Source organism: Eptatretus burgeri, chromosome 12 (assembly GCF_056783735.1).
Source record: "Eptatretus burgeri isolate ZD-2024b chromosome 12, Ebu_testis_v1, whole genome shotgun sequence".
NCBI lineage: Eukaryota > Metazoa > Chordata > Myxini > Myxiniformes > Myxinidae > Eptatretus > Eptatretus burgeri.
The window spans coordinates 72,480,561-72,499,277 of record NC_140972.1 but is presented as its reverse complement, the minus strand read 5'-3'; the positions used below and the strand labels follow the sequence as shown (position 1 = coordinate 72,499,277).

The 18,717-nt window shown below is 40.8% G+C and overlaps 1 protein-coding gene across 4 annotated transcripts in view; it reads left to right on the top strand.

Annotated features, from left to right (window-relative positions):
• The window catches only part of LOC147015903 (adhesion G protein-coupled receptor A3-like), a 220,366-nt gene that overhangs the window by 153,987 nt on the left and 47,662 nt on the right, over positions 1-18,717 (top strand). For all 4 annotated transcript variants that reach the window (XM_085848508.1, XM_085848507.1, XM_085848509.1 and 1 more), the window contains 10 exons: positions 3,010-3,226; positions 7,266-7,430; positions 8,532-8,766; positions 8,974-9,129; positions 9,460-9,621; positions 9,747-9,965; positions 10,860-11,070; positions 11,227-11,432; positions 13,316-13,446; positions 14,040-14,163. In XM_085848508.1, the coding sequence (XP_085704634.1) occupies positions 3,010-3,226; positions 7,266-7,430; positions 8,532-8,766; positions 8,974-9,129; positions 9,460-9,621; positions 9,747-9,965; positions 10,860-11,070; positions 11,227-11,432; positions 13,316-13,446; positions 14,040-14,163 (1,826 nt within the window). The remainder of the gene's footprint in view (positions 1-3,009; positions 3,227-7,265; positions 7,431-8,531; positions 8,767-8,973; positions 9,130-9,459; positions 9,622-9,746; positions 9,966-10,859; positions 11,071-11,226; positions 11,433-13,315; positions 13,447-14,039; positions 14,164-18,717) is intronic.

Here is an 18,717-nt window from a genome sequence, read left to right as displayed (position 1 = left end):
AGACCAAACTTTAAGTTTAATGGCTTGTTGAAGTCACTTCCAGTCGGCCTGAGTGAAATTCCAGACTCGACGGCGGTGAGGTGGTTCTCTCATAACAGCAGAGAGATGTCTACTTTGACAAGCATGTGGTCAGATGAACCAATTGAATCGGAAGAAGAGCAGCAGGTATTTTTTAGGGAAATTTGTCAAAATCAGATCCAGAAGAGATGGAGTACCATTGGTTGAGATCCGGGTGAGGAAGTTGACAGATTGTGTCAGTCCCAATGAGTCACAGAAGTGTTTTGCTGAAGTGCCATGACAGGTGAGAGAGGTACCCACACCAAGCCAACTGGCATGATGACTGGCAAGTCTCCACATATGAGGAAGAGAGAGTTTGGATGAGAGGATCGAAGGTGGTCCATGTTTTTGGAGAGTGAGATGTAAATGGAGTCATCGCTGTTTGGTGGACGGTACAGTATGGATATAAACATGAGGTGGGAGTGGAGGGGAAGGCGTAGCCAGAGGTATTCCTGGGGGTGTGGGGGAGAGAAGGCAATGCATGGTGAGTGAGGAATAGAGTCTTTAATGAAGAGAGCATCTCTGCCGCCAGAACTGGGCATCTTGTCGACCGGAATTAATATAAGTGGTGGATGTTAAAGCTCCCACCGTGTTCATTGCTTAGAGTCGGCGAGCTATCGCCGGCACCATGGCTGAATCCCAGATTCCTAACCTTCGTCAAACATCAGGCCTGGCCAGCTGGTTCATGAAAGACTGGGGCCAAATCTCCCTCAGTCAATCCCATAGGAGTGTGGGAATAATTGTGGCCATGGAAGAAGAAGAAGAAGAAGAAGAAGAAGAAGAAGAAGAAGAAGAAGAAGAAGAAGACGCAGCTTAATAATAATAAGATGTTCAGGAAGATGATAAATCTAAAAGTGCAAACACAGAACCTCACCTCAAAATCTAATAAACTCGATACCATATGACCGAATGGCTTTACGGTGGCCGGAGTGCAAATCCTGCCACCAACCTCCTAATAAGAAGTAACCCAACTGCAGGAGGACGTCCGCAAACACAGTTGGGCACTAGATATGGATGGCCGTTGGCTCACGAGGGCGTTCCTCCACCCTTTCTGAATAAACCAATACAGGATTGTTCCTGTTTTGGTTTTCCATTTGATTTGAATTGAATTTATTTCATTCCCATTCTAAACTCAATTGAACTAGAGGGGGAGCACTCGGGAGAGTGCAAAACCTCCTCCGCCAATACTGCTGGGTCACTCAAGTTAACATTATTTCTTATTCATTAAATATGTCAACAGTGCTGAGAGTTATAGTTCTTTTCTCCAACATTTTTTGGGAGGGGAGGGGGGGGGTTGGAAATCACTTAAAACATGTAAAAATGCAAAAAAAAAATTCGAAATTTTGTTGAAAAAAAAGTTGCAAAATTTTTTTTTCTCTAACATTTTTTTTGGGGGGGTGGAAATCACTTAAAACATGTAGAAATGCAAAAGAAAATTCTCTATTTTTTTGGGGGGGTGGAAATCACTTAAAACATGTAGAAATGCAAAAAAAATTCTCTATTTTTTTTTGGGGGGGGTGGAAATCACTTAAAACATGTAGAAATGCAAAAAAAATGTTTTTTTGGGGGGATAATTTTTTTTGGGGGGTTGGAAATCACTTAAAACATGTATAAATGCAAAAAAAAAAATTCTTTTTTTGGGCGGGGGGGGATAACAATTTTTTTGGGGGGGGTGGAAATCACTTAAAACATGCAGAAATACAAAAAAAAAATTCTCTATTTTTTTTGGGGGGGGGGGTGGAAATCACTTAAAACATGTATAAATGCAAAAAAAAAAAATTTCTCAAACAATTTTTTTTGGGGGGTGGGGGGGGGCAAGTCCAAAATTTAATGGCATGATCCTTGGACCATACCAAATCCCCCCACCAAGTTTCGTCGAAATCCGTCGAGGAGTTTTTCCGTAATACTGTTCACAAACAAACAAACAAACAAACAGAAAGGGGTGAAAACAGTAACCTCCATCCATCTTCGAAGATGGCGGAGGTGAATAATAATATAAAAACGTCACGGGTCAGGGTCGGGTGTCCGATCAAAGTGGGACGTCTTGGTACCCGGTCATCACCGCCAGCAGTTATAAAGTGGTAGTTCTAATTTTGTCTCTTATTAATTACATAAAACACCAGTTCACAAACGCCACACACAACAAGTCCTGGAGAGTGTCTGCAATCTCTGATTGCTCTTTTTCTTGTTTACTCATTGTTGTGCTTGATATGATTTTTCATCTATATTCTAACCTACTGATAATTGGTTAGGATGTTCAATGGGTTAAAACCGAATTAAGTTGGCATTCTACAATAAGAAACTGAATCATTTCTAAATGCTCATAGGTTAATTTAGCACCATCGTTTTTCAGAGAAGTCGCATTGAATATCATGTATGCTACAATCACTCGTAAGATACGTGTTTATAACATATTGTGATTACGGGGCCTTGCAATGACTGTAAATATGCAGAAGGTTTGTGATGTTTTATTTGGCAAACCTCCAGAAAAGATGCTCAGATTCTGCTGTCATGACAAATTCTGCTGCCTGTTCACTCTTGCTGCATGTTTCCCTCTTGCTTGTGCTTTCCCCACGAGTTAAAATGGAACAACCAGAGTGTAATGAGAATGTTTATTCTACCAGAAACAATATTTATTTGCAAATTGTCATGTCATTCCAGCTGCGGTTAGGTTGTGACCAGGGTTTTGAGAGTATATGCCTTGGCTTTCTGTGTATTTTGGGTGTCATGACCAGACGAGGTAGTTCTGACCGAGCAACCAGGCTCAATTTTTCGCCGGTTTTAACACATTTTAGGATGGGTTAACCCCACGTCTGGGAAACTGACAAACTCACCATGCTAAGCATGCATTCCCAATGCTGGAAATGCTAAGATGGTTCTCGTTCAATGATGCATATTATGGGCCTGGGATTTGGACAGTTGAGGGGGTAAGATCAACTTTGATCCTTCCAGAGACTCCCATGGAGCTTCCAATCTTCCAGCTGCTACCATCCAGTGCCCAGCTGATTTTTACCGGAGATAAGCTGCCCCTGCAATGTGCCGCTTCTCTTGTTGGTGGTGGTACCAGCCTCACCTGGCGACACAACGGTCGCACTGTTGGACGCCAAGCCGAGGCCCTTGGCATTCTATTGGAACCGATGAAGGTCCATGACTGCAGTGTGGTCACAAGGTAGATCAATCGATGAAAGGCTAAAAAAAATTGCTATTAATCATGTTTTGTTTTTCTTTTTGATGACCAATTTAATTTTCCTTGATCTTACATACCAGGAACATACTTGTTTTTAGAATGGTTATTCATCTGTTTTGTTTTTCCAACTGGTCATGCTGAAAGTTGTTTTTCCATACTGAAGTATGAGGTTAACATTTGGGATTTCATGCTTTTGTTTGTTTGTTTGCTTGTTTGTGATTTATAAGTTGTTTGTCTTTGTATCTTTTGATGTATGATGTCATCATAGGTTTGCTGAACCCACAGTCAAAAGCCTCAAAATGCAATGTGGAATACCCAAGACTAAACCCATGGGATGGGATTTCTAACTTTGGCAAAAATATACACAAGATATCTTTAGGCACTGATCACAGTGTCATTAACATTGCAATGAGGTGTCGTATCATATTTGAGGGCTCAATGGGACATTGAGGCCTTTTCCTTATGAGTATATACATACATACATATATATATATATATATATATATATATATATATATATATATATATATATATATATATATATATATATATTGTACACATATAGATATATCTAGATATCTGCATATATTCGTCAGATCGAAAAGTGGTTCCATCAAGCGCCTCTTCAAGTGGCCCAAAGATGTGGTAATCCCAACGGGTGAGGTCTGGCCAGTAGGGTGGATGAGAAAGACACTTAAAATGTATGTCCTCGATTGTTGCAGCTGTAGCATGGGCAGTGTAGGGCCGAGCATTGTCATGCTGCAGCAAAACACCGGTAGTGAGTCGTCCATGACATTTTGATCTGATTGCTGGTTTCAGAAGATTTTTAAGGAGGTCGCAGTATGATACACTGGTGACTGTGGTCCCTCTGGGCATGAAATGTAATGCTCTTCAAGTGGGCCTCGGCTATCCCAGAAGTGCATCAGCATCACTTTTCCAGCAGACAGCTGTGTGCGGGATTATTTTTGGGGCTTCAGTGAAGTTGAATGGTGCCACTCTTTGCTTGCCCGCTTTGTTTCTGGCTGAAAGTAGTGGACTCAGCTTTCGTTCCCCATTTACGACGCACTGTAAGAAAGTATCGCCTTCTGTTTCGTAACGTTGCGGAAGTTCTTCACATGCGTCCACTCGCCGTCCTTTCAGTTTGAGTGTGAGTCGTCGAGGCACCCACGTTGCAGATGCTTTGCAGAATCCCAGCACGTTGTGAATGATATGGTGTGCTGAACCACGGCTATTGTTCATTTCAGAGACCACTTCATCCAGCTTAATGTGACAGTTTTCCCTCAGCATGCGCTCAACTCCTGCAACCATTTCTGGTGTGTCAGCTGCGTTAGGCCAGTCCGAGCGAGCAGCATCTGCCACACTGGACACTCCACTTTTAAACTTCCAGTCCCAGTCGTACACCTGCTGCAGCAATAAACATGTGTCACCATATTGCATTTTCATTCTGCGATGGATTTCACTGGGATTCACACCCTCACTTCCCAATAAATGGATGACAGAACATTGCTCCTCCATGGTGCATGCTTCTAAGGGAGCCGCCATCTTGGAACTGCTCCACTGACATCATACGCTCAATGTTGCCAGATCTAAAACAGACAAAACTTGGCTCTTACCCATAGATATAACATATGTTGTCTACAACTACACACATTACATTCTCAAATTTATATCTCCATTTTAAGGTTACTTATTGATTGGCCATCGTATACATGAGTGAAGTGTGTGTGTGTGTGTGTGTGTTTTTGTGTGTGTGTGTGTGTGTGTGTGTGTGTGTGTGTGTGTGTGTGTGTGTGTGTGTGTGTGTGTGTGTGTGTGTATATGTGTCCTTTTCTTTGATTTCTATACAATTCCACACCCCTTGACCTATCCACCAAATTTTGCTCCCATTCTGGGGGTACTCAGGGTCAGCTCATGAGCACAAAAATCCCCCCCCCCCACTGCCCCAGCTTATGATTTCCACCTGTATGGCTAGGCCAATCCACCCTATTTTTTGTGTATGTTCTGGGGTATCCAGGGTCTGGTCATAGGTACAACCTCCCCCCCCCCACATCTCCCTCCACAAAGCAAGTCTCCAAATGCATGTATCCACATCTCTCATTAAATTGCATGAAATCAGGCTTTTCTCACCTTTATTTACACATCGTATCCCACAGCTTCCAAGTAAAAAACAACTTCTACAAATTTCAGATTATTAATTCAAAATATAAAACTGGAATATCTTGGTTGGATAACTGCCCACCCCCTTATAATAGCAATTGTAAATTAGCTCAGGTGTAACCAATCACCTTCAAAATTACACACCGAGTTTCAATAATTGGTCTTGGTGTTAAATTGGTGTTAAATTGTAGTGATTCTGATTATTTAAGAATAAAATCAGCTGTTCCTGTCGGTTTCCTCTGCTGGGTTGTACATTTCACAGCAAAGACTCAACCATGAGCACCAAAGAGCTTTCAAAAGACATCCGGGATAAAGTTGTAAAAAGGCACAGATCAGGGGATGGGTACAAAAATATTTCAAAAGTCTTGAATATCCCTTGGAGCACAGTCAAGACAATCATTAAAAGGTTGAAGTTGTATGGTACCACAGATCAGGCCTTCCCAGATCAGGCCGTCCCTCCAAACTGGATGACCAAGCAAGGAGGAGACTGATCAGAGAGGCCACCAAGAGGTCAAATGGCAACTTTGAAAGAGCTGCGTGCCTTTATGGCAAGGACTGGTCACTGTGTGCATGTGACAACAATATGCCAAGCACTCTACAAGTTAAGTTTGGCCTCCACTGTAGGGTGGCAAGAAGGAAGCCATTATTCAAAAAAGCCCACCTTGAGTCCCATTTGAGGAATGCAAAAAATCACTCCGGAGATTCTGAAGCCATGTGGAAAAATGTTTTGTGGTCTGACGGAACCAAGATGGAACTTTTTGGCCTAAATGCAAAATGTTACGTTTGGTACAAACCCAGCACAGCACATCAGCCAAAGAATACCATCCCTACTGTGAAGCATGGTGGTGGCAGCACCATGTTATGGGGATGTTTCTCATCAGCAGTGACTGAGTCACTTGTCAGGATGAAAGGGAAAATGGATGGAGCAAAATACAGAAAAATTCCAGAGGAAAACCTGCTGTCCTCTGCAAGAATGCTGAAATTGGGACGGAAGTTCACCTTTCAGCATGAGAATGACCCGAAGCACACAGCCAACGCTCAACTGGAGTGGCTAAGGAATACAATGATAAATGCCCTTGAGTGGCCAACTCAGAGCCCCGACCTAAATCCAATCGAAAATCTGTGGCATGACTTGAAGATTGCTGTCCATCAACGCTCCCCATGCAACTTTACTGAACTTGAACAGTTCAGTGCAGAAGAATGGGCAAATATTTCCCAATCAAGGTGTGCAAAATTGGTAGAGACCTATCCCAACAGACTCACAGCTGTAATTGCTGTCAAAGGTGCTTCCACCAAGTATTAGCTCGGGGGGGGGGGGGGGGTGGACACTAGTCCAACCAAGATATTCCAGTTTTGTATTTTTAATTAATTTTTTGAAATTTGTGGGATTTGTTTTTCACATGGATGTTGTGGCTTACGAGGTGTAAATAAAGGTGGGAAAAGTCTGATTCAATGGAATTTAATTCTAGTCTATAAAGCAACAAAATGTGAAAAATTTGAAAAGGGGTGTTGACTTTCTCTAGGCACTGTATATGCGAATGAAATCGTGATAAAGTTATTTGATAAACCTGACCCCCTTAAAGAACAACAATGCCATTTCCGAGATTGCATTTGTGAGTGATGGTGTCATCAATGTCCGAAACAACACATAGATTAACAGTTTCCTGAGATAATGGAGATGTTTTACATGTTCAAAAGAGACTCAGATGGGATTGTGTCTGACGATGTGCAAAGATTGCATACAAATTCATCTGAAATACATATCTACAGTACCATACCGTGCTGCAGTATTCCCTGACTTTAGATGTTGCTGCTTTCATCTTTCTATGTCCCACTGCCTGTCCTTACCCTGCTCCAACTGCAGCGGTGTGGTGATCACAGCAGTGATCCCTGAGCTGAAAGGATACTGGGAGTGTGTCGCGAGTGCTTCAGAGCGCAATGCTTCTCGTGGAGTGGAGCTCATCGTTCTTGAAAGTTCTGCTCTTCACTGCCCTGAAGATCGTGTAATCAACAGTCAAGAAGAGTTCAGGTTAGAATGTACATGCACTGTGATTGGCATATGAAATGAAATGTGCTAAATAACAATAAACCTGCTTTTACTACTTGAAATTTGGACAGGAGAAATACATTACAGTCACCAGCTTGCATGACCGAGCATTGTGTAAGACTAGTAATGGATGAATGGCCTCTATTATGTGGTTACATCTGCAGTATTGTTTGCAAAAATGGTTAAATCTTTTTTAGGACTCATTCTCCCATCCCTTATGCCTTATTAACCCCCCCACCCCCCATCCCCTTCACTTGCTTTTACTTCCTGTCCCAACCTCCTTCCCCTTTTTTTCCTATCCCCTTCCCAAGTCCCCAGTGCTTTCATTGCTCCTTTCTTGTAACCTCTCTTCTTGTAATTAACTTTCACAATTTACCCCCCTGACCCCACCCCCTCCCCCCCACCCCCACTCCTTTAGAGTACATAATAGGTACATGTTGCATATGGTTCCGAATGACACATTGATGGTAAGCTTGTGTATGAAATGAAAAAAAAAATGAAAAAAGAGGGATATTTCAGAAAAGGGAGTTTTATATGATGCAGATGGGAATTGTTTTTGTAAAAAGAAAAAATTAAGCCAAACAGGAAAGCCTTCTGGGGTGTAGATATACCGCAGATAGTCGAAAGGTGGTATGTGCACTTACCTCTGAACTATCTAGCCAGAGTTTGAATCTCAGCCCAGCTATAAACTATCATCCTGGTGTTTCACTGGCAGAGCAGGCGAGGTATCAATGTGTGTGCCATCCCTCGGATGGACGTTAAACGGGAAAATCCTATTATTAGCATTAGTTGGTGGATGTTAAAGATCTTACGTTGTGTTTCACGAAAAGTAGGTGAGTCATCACCAGCACCCTGACTAAATGCTAAATTCCTCCACCATCATTCAAGTATCCAGAATTGGAGGGGTGACCCATCAAGGATTGTCACCCTTGCCAAGAATGTCTGCAGAAACTGATGTGCTGTAAAGATTATGGTACATTGATCAGTTGAGATGATGAATCCTTATGAATCCATGTCTCGTCCTCTTTGTCTGGTGCCTGGTGAATTGGACGGCACTGCTCTTTACATCCCTTCACTGTGCAGGTGGCCGCAATCTCCTGCAGGAACTACTGCAACTAGTCCTTGTCCCATGTTGATGTGGCACACTTCATCAGCCGGCCTCAAAAGGCTCCCATCTTTAACTGAAACTACAAGAAATCCGAACAACTTTCCAAAGGCAAAGCGATGGTGTAAACATTCTGGCATATGGGGTGATGGTGATTACTCCAGCTGTCAGTACAGTCATGAGCGAACGGGACTGCTTCACACCTATGCACAGGTATCCACACTTGGAATCTTTAACCCCATAATCTCGATAACACTGTGTATATTCCTGCACATATTTAACATTTTCATAAGAAGTCTGCTTGTTGTTCATTCATATGATTTCCCATTGAGAAAGATACAGCTGCAAAGTAAACTTCACTTCATAGGCTGGATACTTGTACAGTGGTATTGTTGTTGAACTCAGGGTCACTGTATGCAGGTACCAATGAATGGAAGTACAGTGCTGGGCCTTGGGCGACGCCTGTCTGCCCAGTTACATACCACAGCTGTGACCAATGGTATGAGTTCAGCTGAGCTGTTGTTGGCTGCTGGTCTCTTGGAAAGGCTCACTGATTTTGCCAATGGAAGCCATGAGGTAAGGAACAAAGGCCCGAGGCCTAGTGGTGTTTGGAAATTAAAATAATACATTAGTTGACAGAAAGAGGACTTGCTGAATAAAATGGTAAACCAGGAGAATGAATGTAAAGTGGGCACTCAAAAGAGGAGTCAAACTATTTCCTTTGCTAATAATTTTTTTTAAAATTTGTAATCCATGTTGGCTTGAACAGTAATCGCTTCATGCCTTTGTGTTATTTTGTGAATCGACGTGAGCTCAGCGATCTCATTGCTTCGGCCGGATCACCAACATTCAATGACCTAATAGATGTGTCCGCACCATGTCCTGACATGTGGCTGATGTTGGCAGGTGGGAGAGCTGCTGCTGGAAATGACCAGTTTGCTAATGCAGGCTGACAAGTTGGCCTTGCAAGAGGCCCAACAGGAAGCACGAGCTGCATCACGCATCGCTGCTTCTGTGTTGCGTTTTGCTCGCAGCGCTCTCCACGGAGATGCACAGCATTTTAGCAAGGTTGGTCAGTGCTACCAGCCATCATTCTCACTAAAGATGAAGATCTGGTTGTCGTTTAAAGCAGTTGTATTCCATTGATATGAAATATTACATTGACATTACTTTTCATGAATATTTCCCCCCAGTTTTCTTCCAACGTTGCATTGACTGCAGTGCGATTCCGCACAGCTAGTTTCGTGGGCATTACCTGCACAGCCTACAGACGGTTAGAGATTCCAGAGACCTGGCACAGAGGACCCAGGCCCTTGCATCCCCCTCCAACCGGGCCATCATCTGACAAACTTCTTCACTTTAAGTGCAACACCGGGAATCTATCAAATTCTCTTATGCATTTTCCTGTCAAGGTGTGTTGCCAAGCTGTAGGCCGGGGATGTGGGGGTTGAGTTGGGGAGGTGTTAAAGAACGTTGGTAAATACTTTTCTCAAAATGGTATCTGTCATCATTTTGTGTGGCTGCTGGTTTGCATCATTGCTGGGAGCATGGCTGTGCTGCTGATGCAGTACCCCCTGCTGGTTACGGCAGGAATTTGTAATTTGGCCATAGTGCCAGCCGATGCTTGCCCACTCTTTGTGAATGACACCGTGGGATCTTTAATGTCCACCTACTAATGCCGGCAGATGGGACACCGTTTAACGTCCATCTGAGGGATGGCACACACATTGATGAATCGATCACCCTGTCTGTGAAACACGGGATGACAGTTAAAAGCTGGGTCGATATTCAAACCCAGGTAGATAGCTGAGAGGCGTGTGTGTGTGTGTGTGTGTGTGTGTGTGTGTGTGTGTGTGTGTGTACCTGTAGGCCATCCTGCCAGCCCATTCGTATCTGTGCTGTGTGTTATCTAGACGACATTGCATGTGTTGCATCATTTTTGCTATGGCAAAAATCTTCATCCATATTTTTGTCATTCTGACAACATTTTCTGATTTAGTGAGCGACAAGTTGCGATGAAATGCTGACTTGAATTGCAACATTGACATAATGGGCCTGGTCGACCTCATGAACATCTCCACATATATTCCTGTTTCCCATTGTTCTAATGGTAATGAATATTATATCTGTTTGATAATAAAGTGCAAGAGTAGTTATTGCCACATATTTTCTTGGGAATTTGTCCATGGAATGAAGAATTAAATAATTAAACACAAAATGTGCACGCGATTATGTAACAACAATGTATCCTTCTAATTACAAGGCCAATTCTCAGATTATTTCACCTTGTCTTTTATCCCTCGCAGAACACTGTCGCAGAGGCATCAGTTCAGCTCCCACCATCTTTATTTGCTCGTGGAGGAACAGAGCCAGCTCCTGATGCTTCAGGCCTTCTACAAATAATTGTTTTTGCCAATGGGAATCTCTTCCCCTCTCCAGCAGGCAGCCTTGCGGATACTGTGGGTCATCATGGACCCCGTGTGGCCGTGGCTACCCCTGTAGTATATGTAAATGTTGGTGAGGAAGATGGCGAACAATAATTATTCCCACAACTTCCTCTACTTATTATTTCCAATTAATGGTGAAAATTAATTTTTCTACATTTTGCTTCACTTGTAGATTTTACAATAACTCATTTCAGTTAATTTTTTCTCATCAACTTTTCTTCTGTAGATGGTCTTGGTGCCCTGAATATTTCCGAGCCTGTTCTCATATGGTTTCGCCGCATGATACCAGCTGACCCAGCTCCGGCTCTTTGGGATGCAAGTGCTGCAGCTGGGCAAGGGGCCTGGCGGCCAAATGGCTGCAGTCTTCACAACCTCAAACCTAGAACAGCCGGCTTGGCCTGTCGTCGTTTGGGAACCTATGCTTTGCTTGTGGTAATTGCATATTTCATTATGGAGCCTTTTAAATTGCTTCTGCCATGATCATGCCTCGTGTTGGCTTTGTGGTTAGGGTGGCAGGCTTGGGATCTTAGGGTCCTGAGTTCAAGCCCTGTCAGCCACCGAATTAACACCAGGTGGGGCTGACTCAGCCTGTCATCCTTCCAAGGTCAGTGGAATGAGTACCATTTAACTAGTATTAGGGGAATTGCATCAGTGGTGACCCTATACACTCGGTAGTAGTGGTGATGAACTGTTGATCATAGCCAGTTGAAAGCATGAAATCATGCCACCACAATAAGTAGAAGTATTAAAAATAAAAATAAAAAAGCCATGGTCAACAACCTCAGTGCTTTCAATTGCTTCAGCTGAGTTGGAGATGTTTCATCTTTTTCAGTGAGAGAGATTGGTGACCCTTCTTTTTGTATACAATTTCAAGGCTCGTGGAAGAGCAAGTACATTGAACAGGTCAGGATGCAACGGAACAAAAGCAACAGTCGAGAAGGACAGACAGAAAAACAGACAAAGTGAACCATTTGCTTAAACCTGCTTTTCACTTCGCGTGCATTGGGTAACAACAACAATTACAATCCAGTGACAAATGAAATTAATGGGAACAACAATTCTGTGACTGACAGTTATGTGACATAAGCACCGCTCCCACTCACAAAATTCTACCTTTGACAGGGCCAAATCTACTATAAATGGACAAGGTGTGTGTGTGTGTGTGTGTGTGTGTGTGTGTGTGTGTGTGTGTGTGTGTGTGTGTGTGTGTGTGTGTGTGTGTGTGTGTGTGTGTGTGTGTGTGTGTGTGTGTCATGTTTTTGTGGAGTTCTACTGGAGCTTTCTGATGTGAAATGTGATACACTAAAATGATTGTCATGATCTGAGTTGATTATGATAATTAACTGCAAAAAATCCATTATAAATCCCATGTTTGAAATGCACGCAATGTTAAGGTGTATGGAGCAGCTTAATATATCCTTCCACGGCATGGCAATCAAACAATAAAAGAAATAACAAAGGAAGGATAATATTGCAACAAAGCAAAAATTAGTTAAAACCAATTATATTAACAACAATAATAATAATAGCAGTATCAGTTGGCAATAATAATAATAATGAACGTATAATTCCCCCCCCCCCAACCCCTGCTCTGGCCAAAGCACATCTGGGTTTGGTGAAAGGCAAACGAATGGTAAAGCAGTATAGCAGACAGGTATGCTACAAAGCCATGAAGACCAATGAAAATTTGATCCAATAGATCAACGGGCTCACTCATGGAATAGATGGAAGAGTTACAAGTATATTTCGCTGCCATAAACATAATTTTAATAAACCGTTAATTATACTTGTGAAGTTTGATGATGCACGAAGTGTTGAGAGAGTAGATAGGTAAACAAACACACAAACACCATCATATCATTTATATAGATTCCTGTGAATAATAATATAATAACAGAACCATCAATATAATAATTGTTCTTGTTTTCTATTCAGCGGATCTGATGAATCTGATAGAGAGAATAGAGACAAAGAATATTATCAGGAAAAAAAATATCTTCACCACCTTCCTAGGACCTACGTACATCACCTTAAATGTGGAAACACCACGTTGTGTCATGGAATGAAATTTTGCAAAAATACAGGAGCAGAAAACCAAAACAAAACAATAAATACAACAATAACAACAGCAACAAACACTTTCGACCATGGTTCTCAATATCTATGATATGCGATATTTCTTAATATATAAATAAATAAGTACAAATTTATATATTTTTTTGTTCATGATGGCTGTTTCATAATAATGGTGATGATGGATAGGGAAATTTTATATTGCAATGTTTTGAATTTTTCATACCCTTGATGAAATGCAGGATACCAGAGGATCGTGGTCCACACAAAAACCTCCAGTCTCTCCACCACAGCATCCATTTGTCTATGCTGGCAGCTCAGTGCTGATCCTCTGTCTTCTCATTCTTATCACTTCATACCTGCTGCACCGAAAGTATGAACCCATGATGTCACTATTCGTGACGTTGTACCTCATAAATTGTTACCTGCCAAGGCCTATGCGGCCATCACACTAACGAAGCATCTTCCCTATTTATGTTTGAAGTGGAAATTTATGAAACACTTTATTGAGTATAAAACAGTATATGGTATTAAACAAGGCAGAATATTATCTCTGTCTCTATCTCTATCTCTAAATTGATCTCTCTATATCGCTGTCTCTATCTCTCTGTTTTCACTTTCATGTACACAAAGGTCACAAAATTTTACAAAAAACACTTTAAGTCTTATGGTAGACAGAGGTCAAGACAGCACAGGGTCAAGACATTATTCCATCATATTACAACTGTGTGTGTGTGTGTGTGTGTGTGTGTGTGTGTGTGTGTGTGTGTATGTGTGTGTGTGTGTGTGTGTGTGTGTGTGTGTGTGTGTGTGTGGTCTTTTTCCATCTCCCCTTAGTAATTTTTTGGTGTACAAAGCTTGGGCGTATCAAAAAAAATCATTTTTCCACTCATCCAGTTTTCTTTTATACAATACTTTAGCTCATTCTGCGAGTTGTAATACAGTTTTATGACTTTTTGTCTGCAGGTCAGTCCAGGTCAGCCGTGCAGTGTGGCATGCACTTGTGAACATGTGGGCACACCAAGCTCTGACAGCAGCAGCCTACGTTAGTGGAGTGAACCAGACAAGCCCTGCAGTGCTTTGCCAAGCTGTAAGTGGTGGCTTGACTGTGATATGGTGCAAAATTAGTCCACAATCCACAGAAATAGGGTGTTCAAAATAGTCACATAATTACTGCAGAAACACTGTCCATATGTACAGAGTAAGTGACGCCTGAATATCAGAAGCCTGTTAAATGTATATTATATATGTTGAAAACTCTCAAATCCGAATTTCTTGGGACCGAACAGTATTCGGTCCCAAGTATTCGGTTACAGAATGTTACAGAACAGTATTCGGTTACAGAATGTTTCGTATTTTAGAATATATAACTTTATTTATTTATTTATTTATTTAGTTATTGTTAAAAACATTGTATATGAAGTCAAATTGAATGGATCAGGATGCAACAAAAGGGACAGTAGAGAGAGGGGGAAAACACAAACAAAAGGGTTGAAGGACAAAATATAGAGAGATGGACAAATAATGGATGTGGGGAGGAATGAGGGGTCGAGGAGGACACACAGTGTGCTGTAATTATTGTACAGTACTTACCCCAAAAAATCTTCCTTGTTTCTGCTTCCACTAAAGTGTAATGTTGATGAAGGTAGAGGTTGGTGAGTACATCGAAGTTGAAATGCTTTGGGTGGCAACAGGAGACGCAGGAGGCAGTTCTTGTATTTCATCCATCGTAGGAGCTGGTGTTGATGTGTATAGAATTTCGTCGAAGAGTAGCTCTGGCTCATTAACATCATGTTCAGGTTATGGGCTGTGTGAAGAGGTTGAACTACCACATAAAGTTTGTTTACAATGCTTTGTTGCCCTCTTAAATATTTCTGAAGAGTCATTTCTTTGATGAAGTCCGGTTTCTCCTCTATTAGTTTCTCATGAGTAAGGTAAATACTCATTATTTCTTGTCGAGAGATAAAATTCATCCCCTGCAAGAAGCTTACACACCGTTCTCCAACTTTAATTCGCTGATCAAGGGTCATCGTCTGCTTGTTTTTCTTCACTGTCACTTTTTTTCTTTACCTCCGATCGAGCTCCATTCAAGGATTTCCGTTTAGGAATGCCCTTATTTGAATCATTATTATTAGTGTAAAACTTTAATAGCTTATCACATTGTCTTTTTATATCATAAATAGTGGTGTGACCAACACCATAGCGCTCCCTCAGGTTCTGCACCAACTCGGCATTTTTGTAATTTCTGCAGAATTTAAACTTTGTCTTTCAATGCAAGTGTAACATGCTTCCTCTTCATACCACCAGTCAGCACTCTCATCTGGACGCTTGTTGGACGGCGTTGTGGGGGCAGAATAAGACAAAAACACATAAATACCTTGCAAAATGCATGGAACATTTGTCTGCATGGAAAAAGTTGCTCAAAATAATCATACACATCCAATAATTAATTATCATATATCTGGCAACTCTGGCACAGCGGATGTGCGGAAGTTGTTGGTGGTTTTTTTTTTCTCTCTCAAACTTCGAATTTGGGGATATTTTGGATTTTGGAATTTTGGAATTTTGGATTTGAGAGGTCTCACTACATAATGTATGAATATATATATATATATATATATATATATATATATATATATATATATATATATATATATATATATATATATATATATATATATATATATATATATATATATATATATATATATATATATATATATATATATACACAGAGAGAGACAGAGAGACAGAGAAGCCCATCAAAATAATGGGTGACCTTTCTGTATTTTCCACAATTCAGCCTTGAAAACTCTGGCTAAAACCAAAATTATGTACAAAAAACATCATTTGTTGTGCAAGTTGCTCATCCCTTTATCTGGACGGTGAATAGGCCACAGAACACTGCTGCTATTGCTCCCAAAAATAATACAAAATAACCCAGGTTACACAAATGAAGCAAAAGCATGCCCACTGCTGATGTGCACGTAAGCAGTCGTCGTGTTTTTATGGATTAGATTATTGTATTTTGTGTATGAGATAATTATTACCTTCGCAAACTTTGTTGCGAAGGTTATGTTTTGATCGCTGTGTATTTATTTATTTATTTGTGAATATGTGTGTTTGTTTGTTTGTTTGTTTGTTATTTGCATAACTCCAAAAGTATTGAACTGAATGACAACAAATTTGGTGGGATGATTGGTTACTATCCGAGGACCATTTGATTAGATTTTGGGAGCGATCGGGTCAAAGGTCAAGGTCAAGGTCATGAAAAGGTCAAAATCGTCTTTTTACCATAGCGTGGTCAATTTGTATCCAATTTGCATGCAACTAATGCCAAAATGTTCAGAATTCAATGCCCCATCTTGTGATATGTGACATGACACAATGACGTAATAACCCTCATTAGCGGTTGCGAGTCAAAGGTCAGGGGAGGTCACGACATTGCAAAATGTGCGGTTTTAGTCATAACACGGTCAATTCTTATCCGATTTGCATGAAACCAACACCAAAATGTTAACTGTTCTGTTCCCCACACTCTAATACCAATTACAAAATTAAGAGTACAAAGGTCAAGGTCGAGGTCATGAAAAGGTCAAAATCGTCATTTTTGTACAATGAATGTTTGTTTGTTCACAATAAATAACATATTTAGAAAAACAGAAACTCGTGTGTGCTAAATAACCCTAAAATGCCAGAAAATAATTTCTTATAATGTGACCAGTTGTCATTAGATTGACTTGACACCGTCACCCAAAAAGGTCAGGGAGTTCATGCAGAAATTGTACAATGTACGTGAATCAGTGTCAAACAGCAGGAATTTTTTTTTTAAGCCATCATAACACATATGAGATGGCAGATGTGGTATGGGATTAAATACCCTCACAATCAACGGTTTCTGGGGGGGGGGGGGGTGGGAGCAAAATTTAGCGTTGGCGAAGGTCTGCGCTCTACTGAGTGCCCGTTCTAGTTATTATTGTGCACATAAGCAGTAGGCATGTCATAGTAGTTATTTAACTAGGATAATTCCAATTGAACTGGGACAAGGGCTGACACCACAGGCCTATGCTCCTTCACAAAATGGCAGATGCATGATTTTTTCAGGTTACAATTGTGGGTGGAGTTTGGTCAGCTGTCCAACCAAAGAGATGAAGGCATTTCTTACATGCATACATGCATAGATAATCCAAACATGAACGGGATTTTCTATACATCTCTATTTATATATATATATATATATATATATATATATATATATATATATATATATATATATATATATATATATATACATATATATTTATTTATATGTACTGATATAAATTCATCTTTCTTTGTAAGTGTCTTTCATTGCAAGTGTATATATACATACATGCACACACACTGGTCGGACCCTGCTATTCACGGGGGATACATTCCTGGAAAATGATGATGACCGAATGTGGTCATCATCTGTTAGATATTTATTGGTATGTTGTTCTGATGAGGGCAAATAAGCCAGAAATCTGGATAGGTGGCTCTGTTTGATGTTTAACTGATGTTGATCATGTATCCTTTGTATGTTTGACAGCGTTTCTGGACTGGGGCCTCCGGATTGGAGGTGACGCTTTGGTGTAGGACTTTATGTCAATTGGAGATCGGGGGAGTGCTCGTCACACTCCACTTATTTAGATTTACCCGCCGATCACATCACGTGCCTTCTGGTTGAATGGTTTGCATTTGCGGAAGCAATTGTCTGGGTGGCAGACAGATGGTTGTTCTTTGCAGATTATGCAGTTTTATCATGTGAGACATAGACCGTGGCAATGCTGACCATAACAGACATGACATGCAATTGATATATATATATATATATATATATATATATATATATATATATATATATATATATATATATATATATATATATATATATATATATATATATATATATCTATATATCTATATATCCATATAAGCAGTCAATAAATAAATAAAGACCCACCCACATCTCTCACCTGTGAATGGAGGAAATAGCCAATCAGATCTCACCTAATCGACTACACCCAGGTGCCTGGGATTATATAAATGATTGACCCCTCCCACACTCCTCCAGCCGAGGTAGCTGCATAAAGCAACCAAAGAAGACCTACACAAGGTAAGTGCTACACTGTTTTGAACCCTTCCCAGAGTTCCTCTTCAACTATAAAGACGTTTGCTTTTGATGTTTGCACGTGGTACACGCTTGGGAGCCTCATTGGTATGCATTGCTGTCCACACGATTGCTGATGATTCACCAATAAGCGATGAAACCATTCCGGTAGCTGAGGGGGTGTGTTGCATTGGGATTCTCATTTTTGTACTGTGTGTGAATGTCTTTCTAGTTGTAGAGGAACTCTGGGAATGGTTCGAAACAGCGATAGCACTTCCCTCATGTAGGTCTTCTTGGGTTGCTTTTTCAGCTACTTCTGCTGGAGGAGTGTGGAAGGGGTCAATCATTTATATAATCCTTGCCACCTGGGTGTAGTCAATAAGGTGAGAGCTGATTGGCTGTTCACTCCATTCACAGGTGAGAGATGTGGGTGGGTCTTTCTAAATAAATATAAATAAATATAAATAAATAAATAAATATATAGATATATAAATATATTTGTATGTGTATATA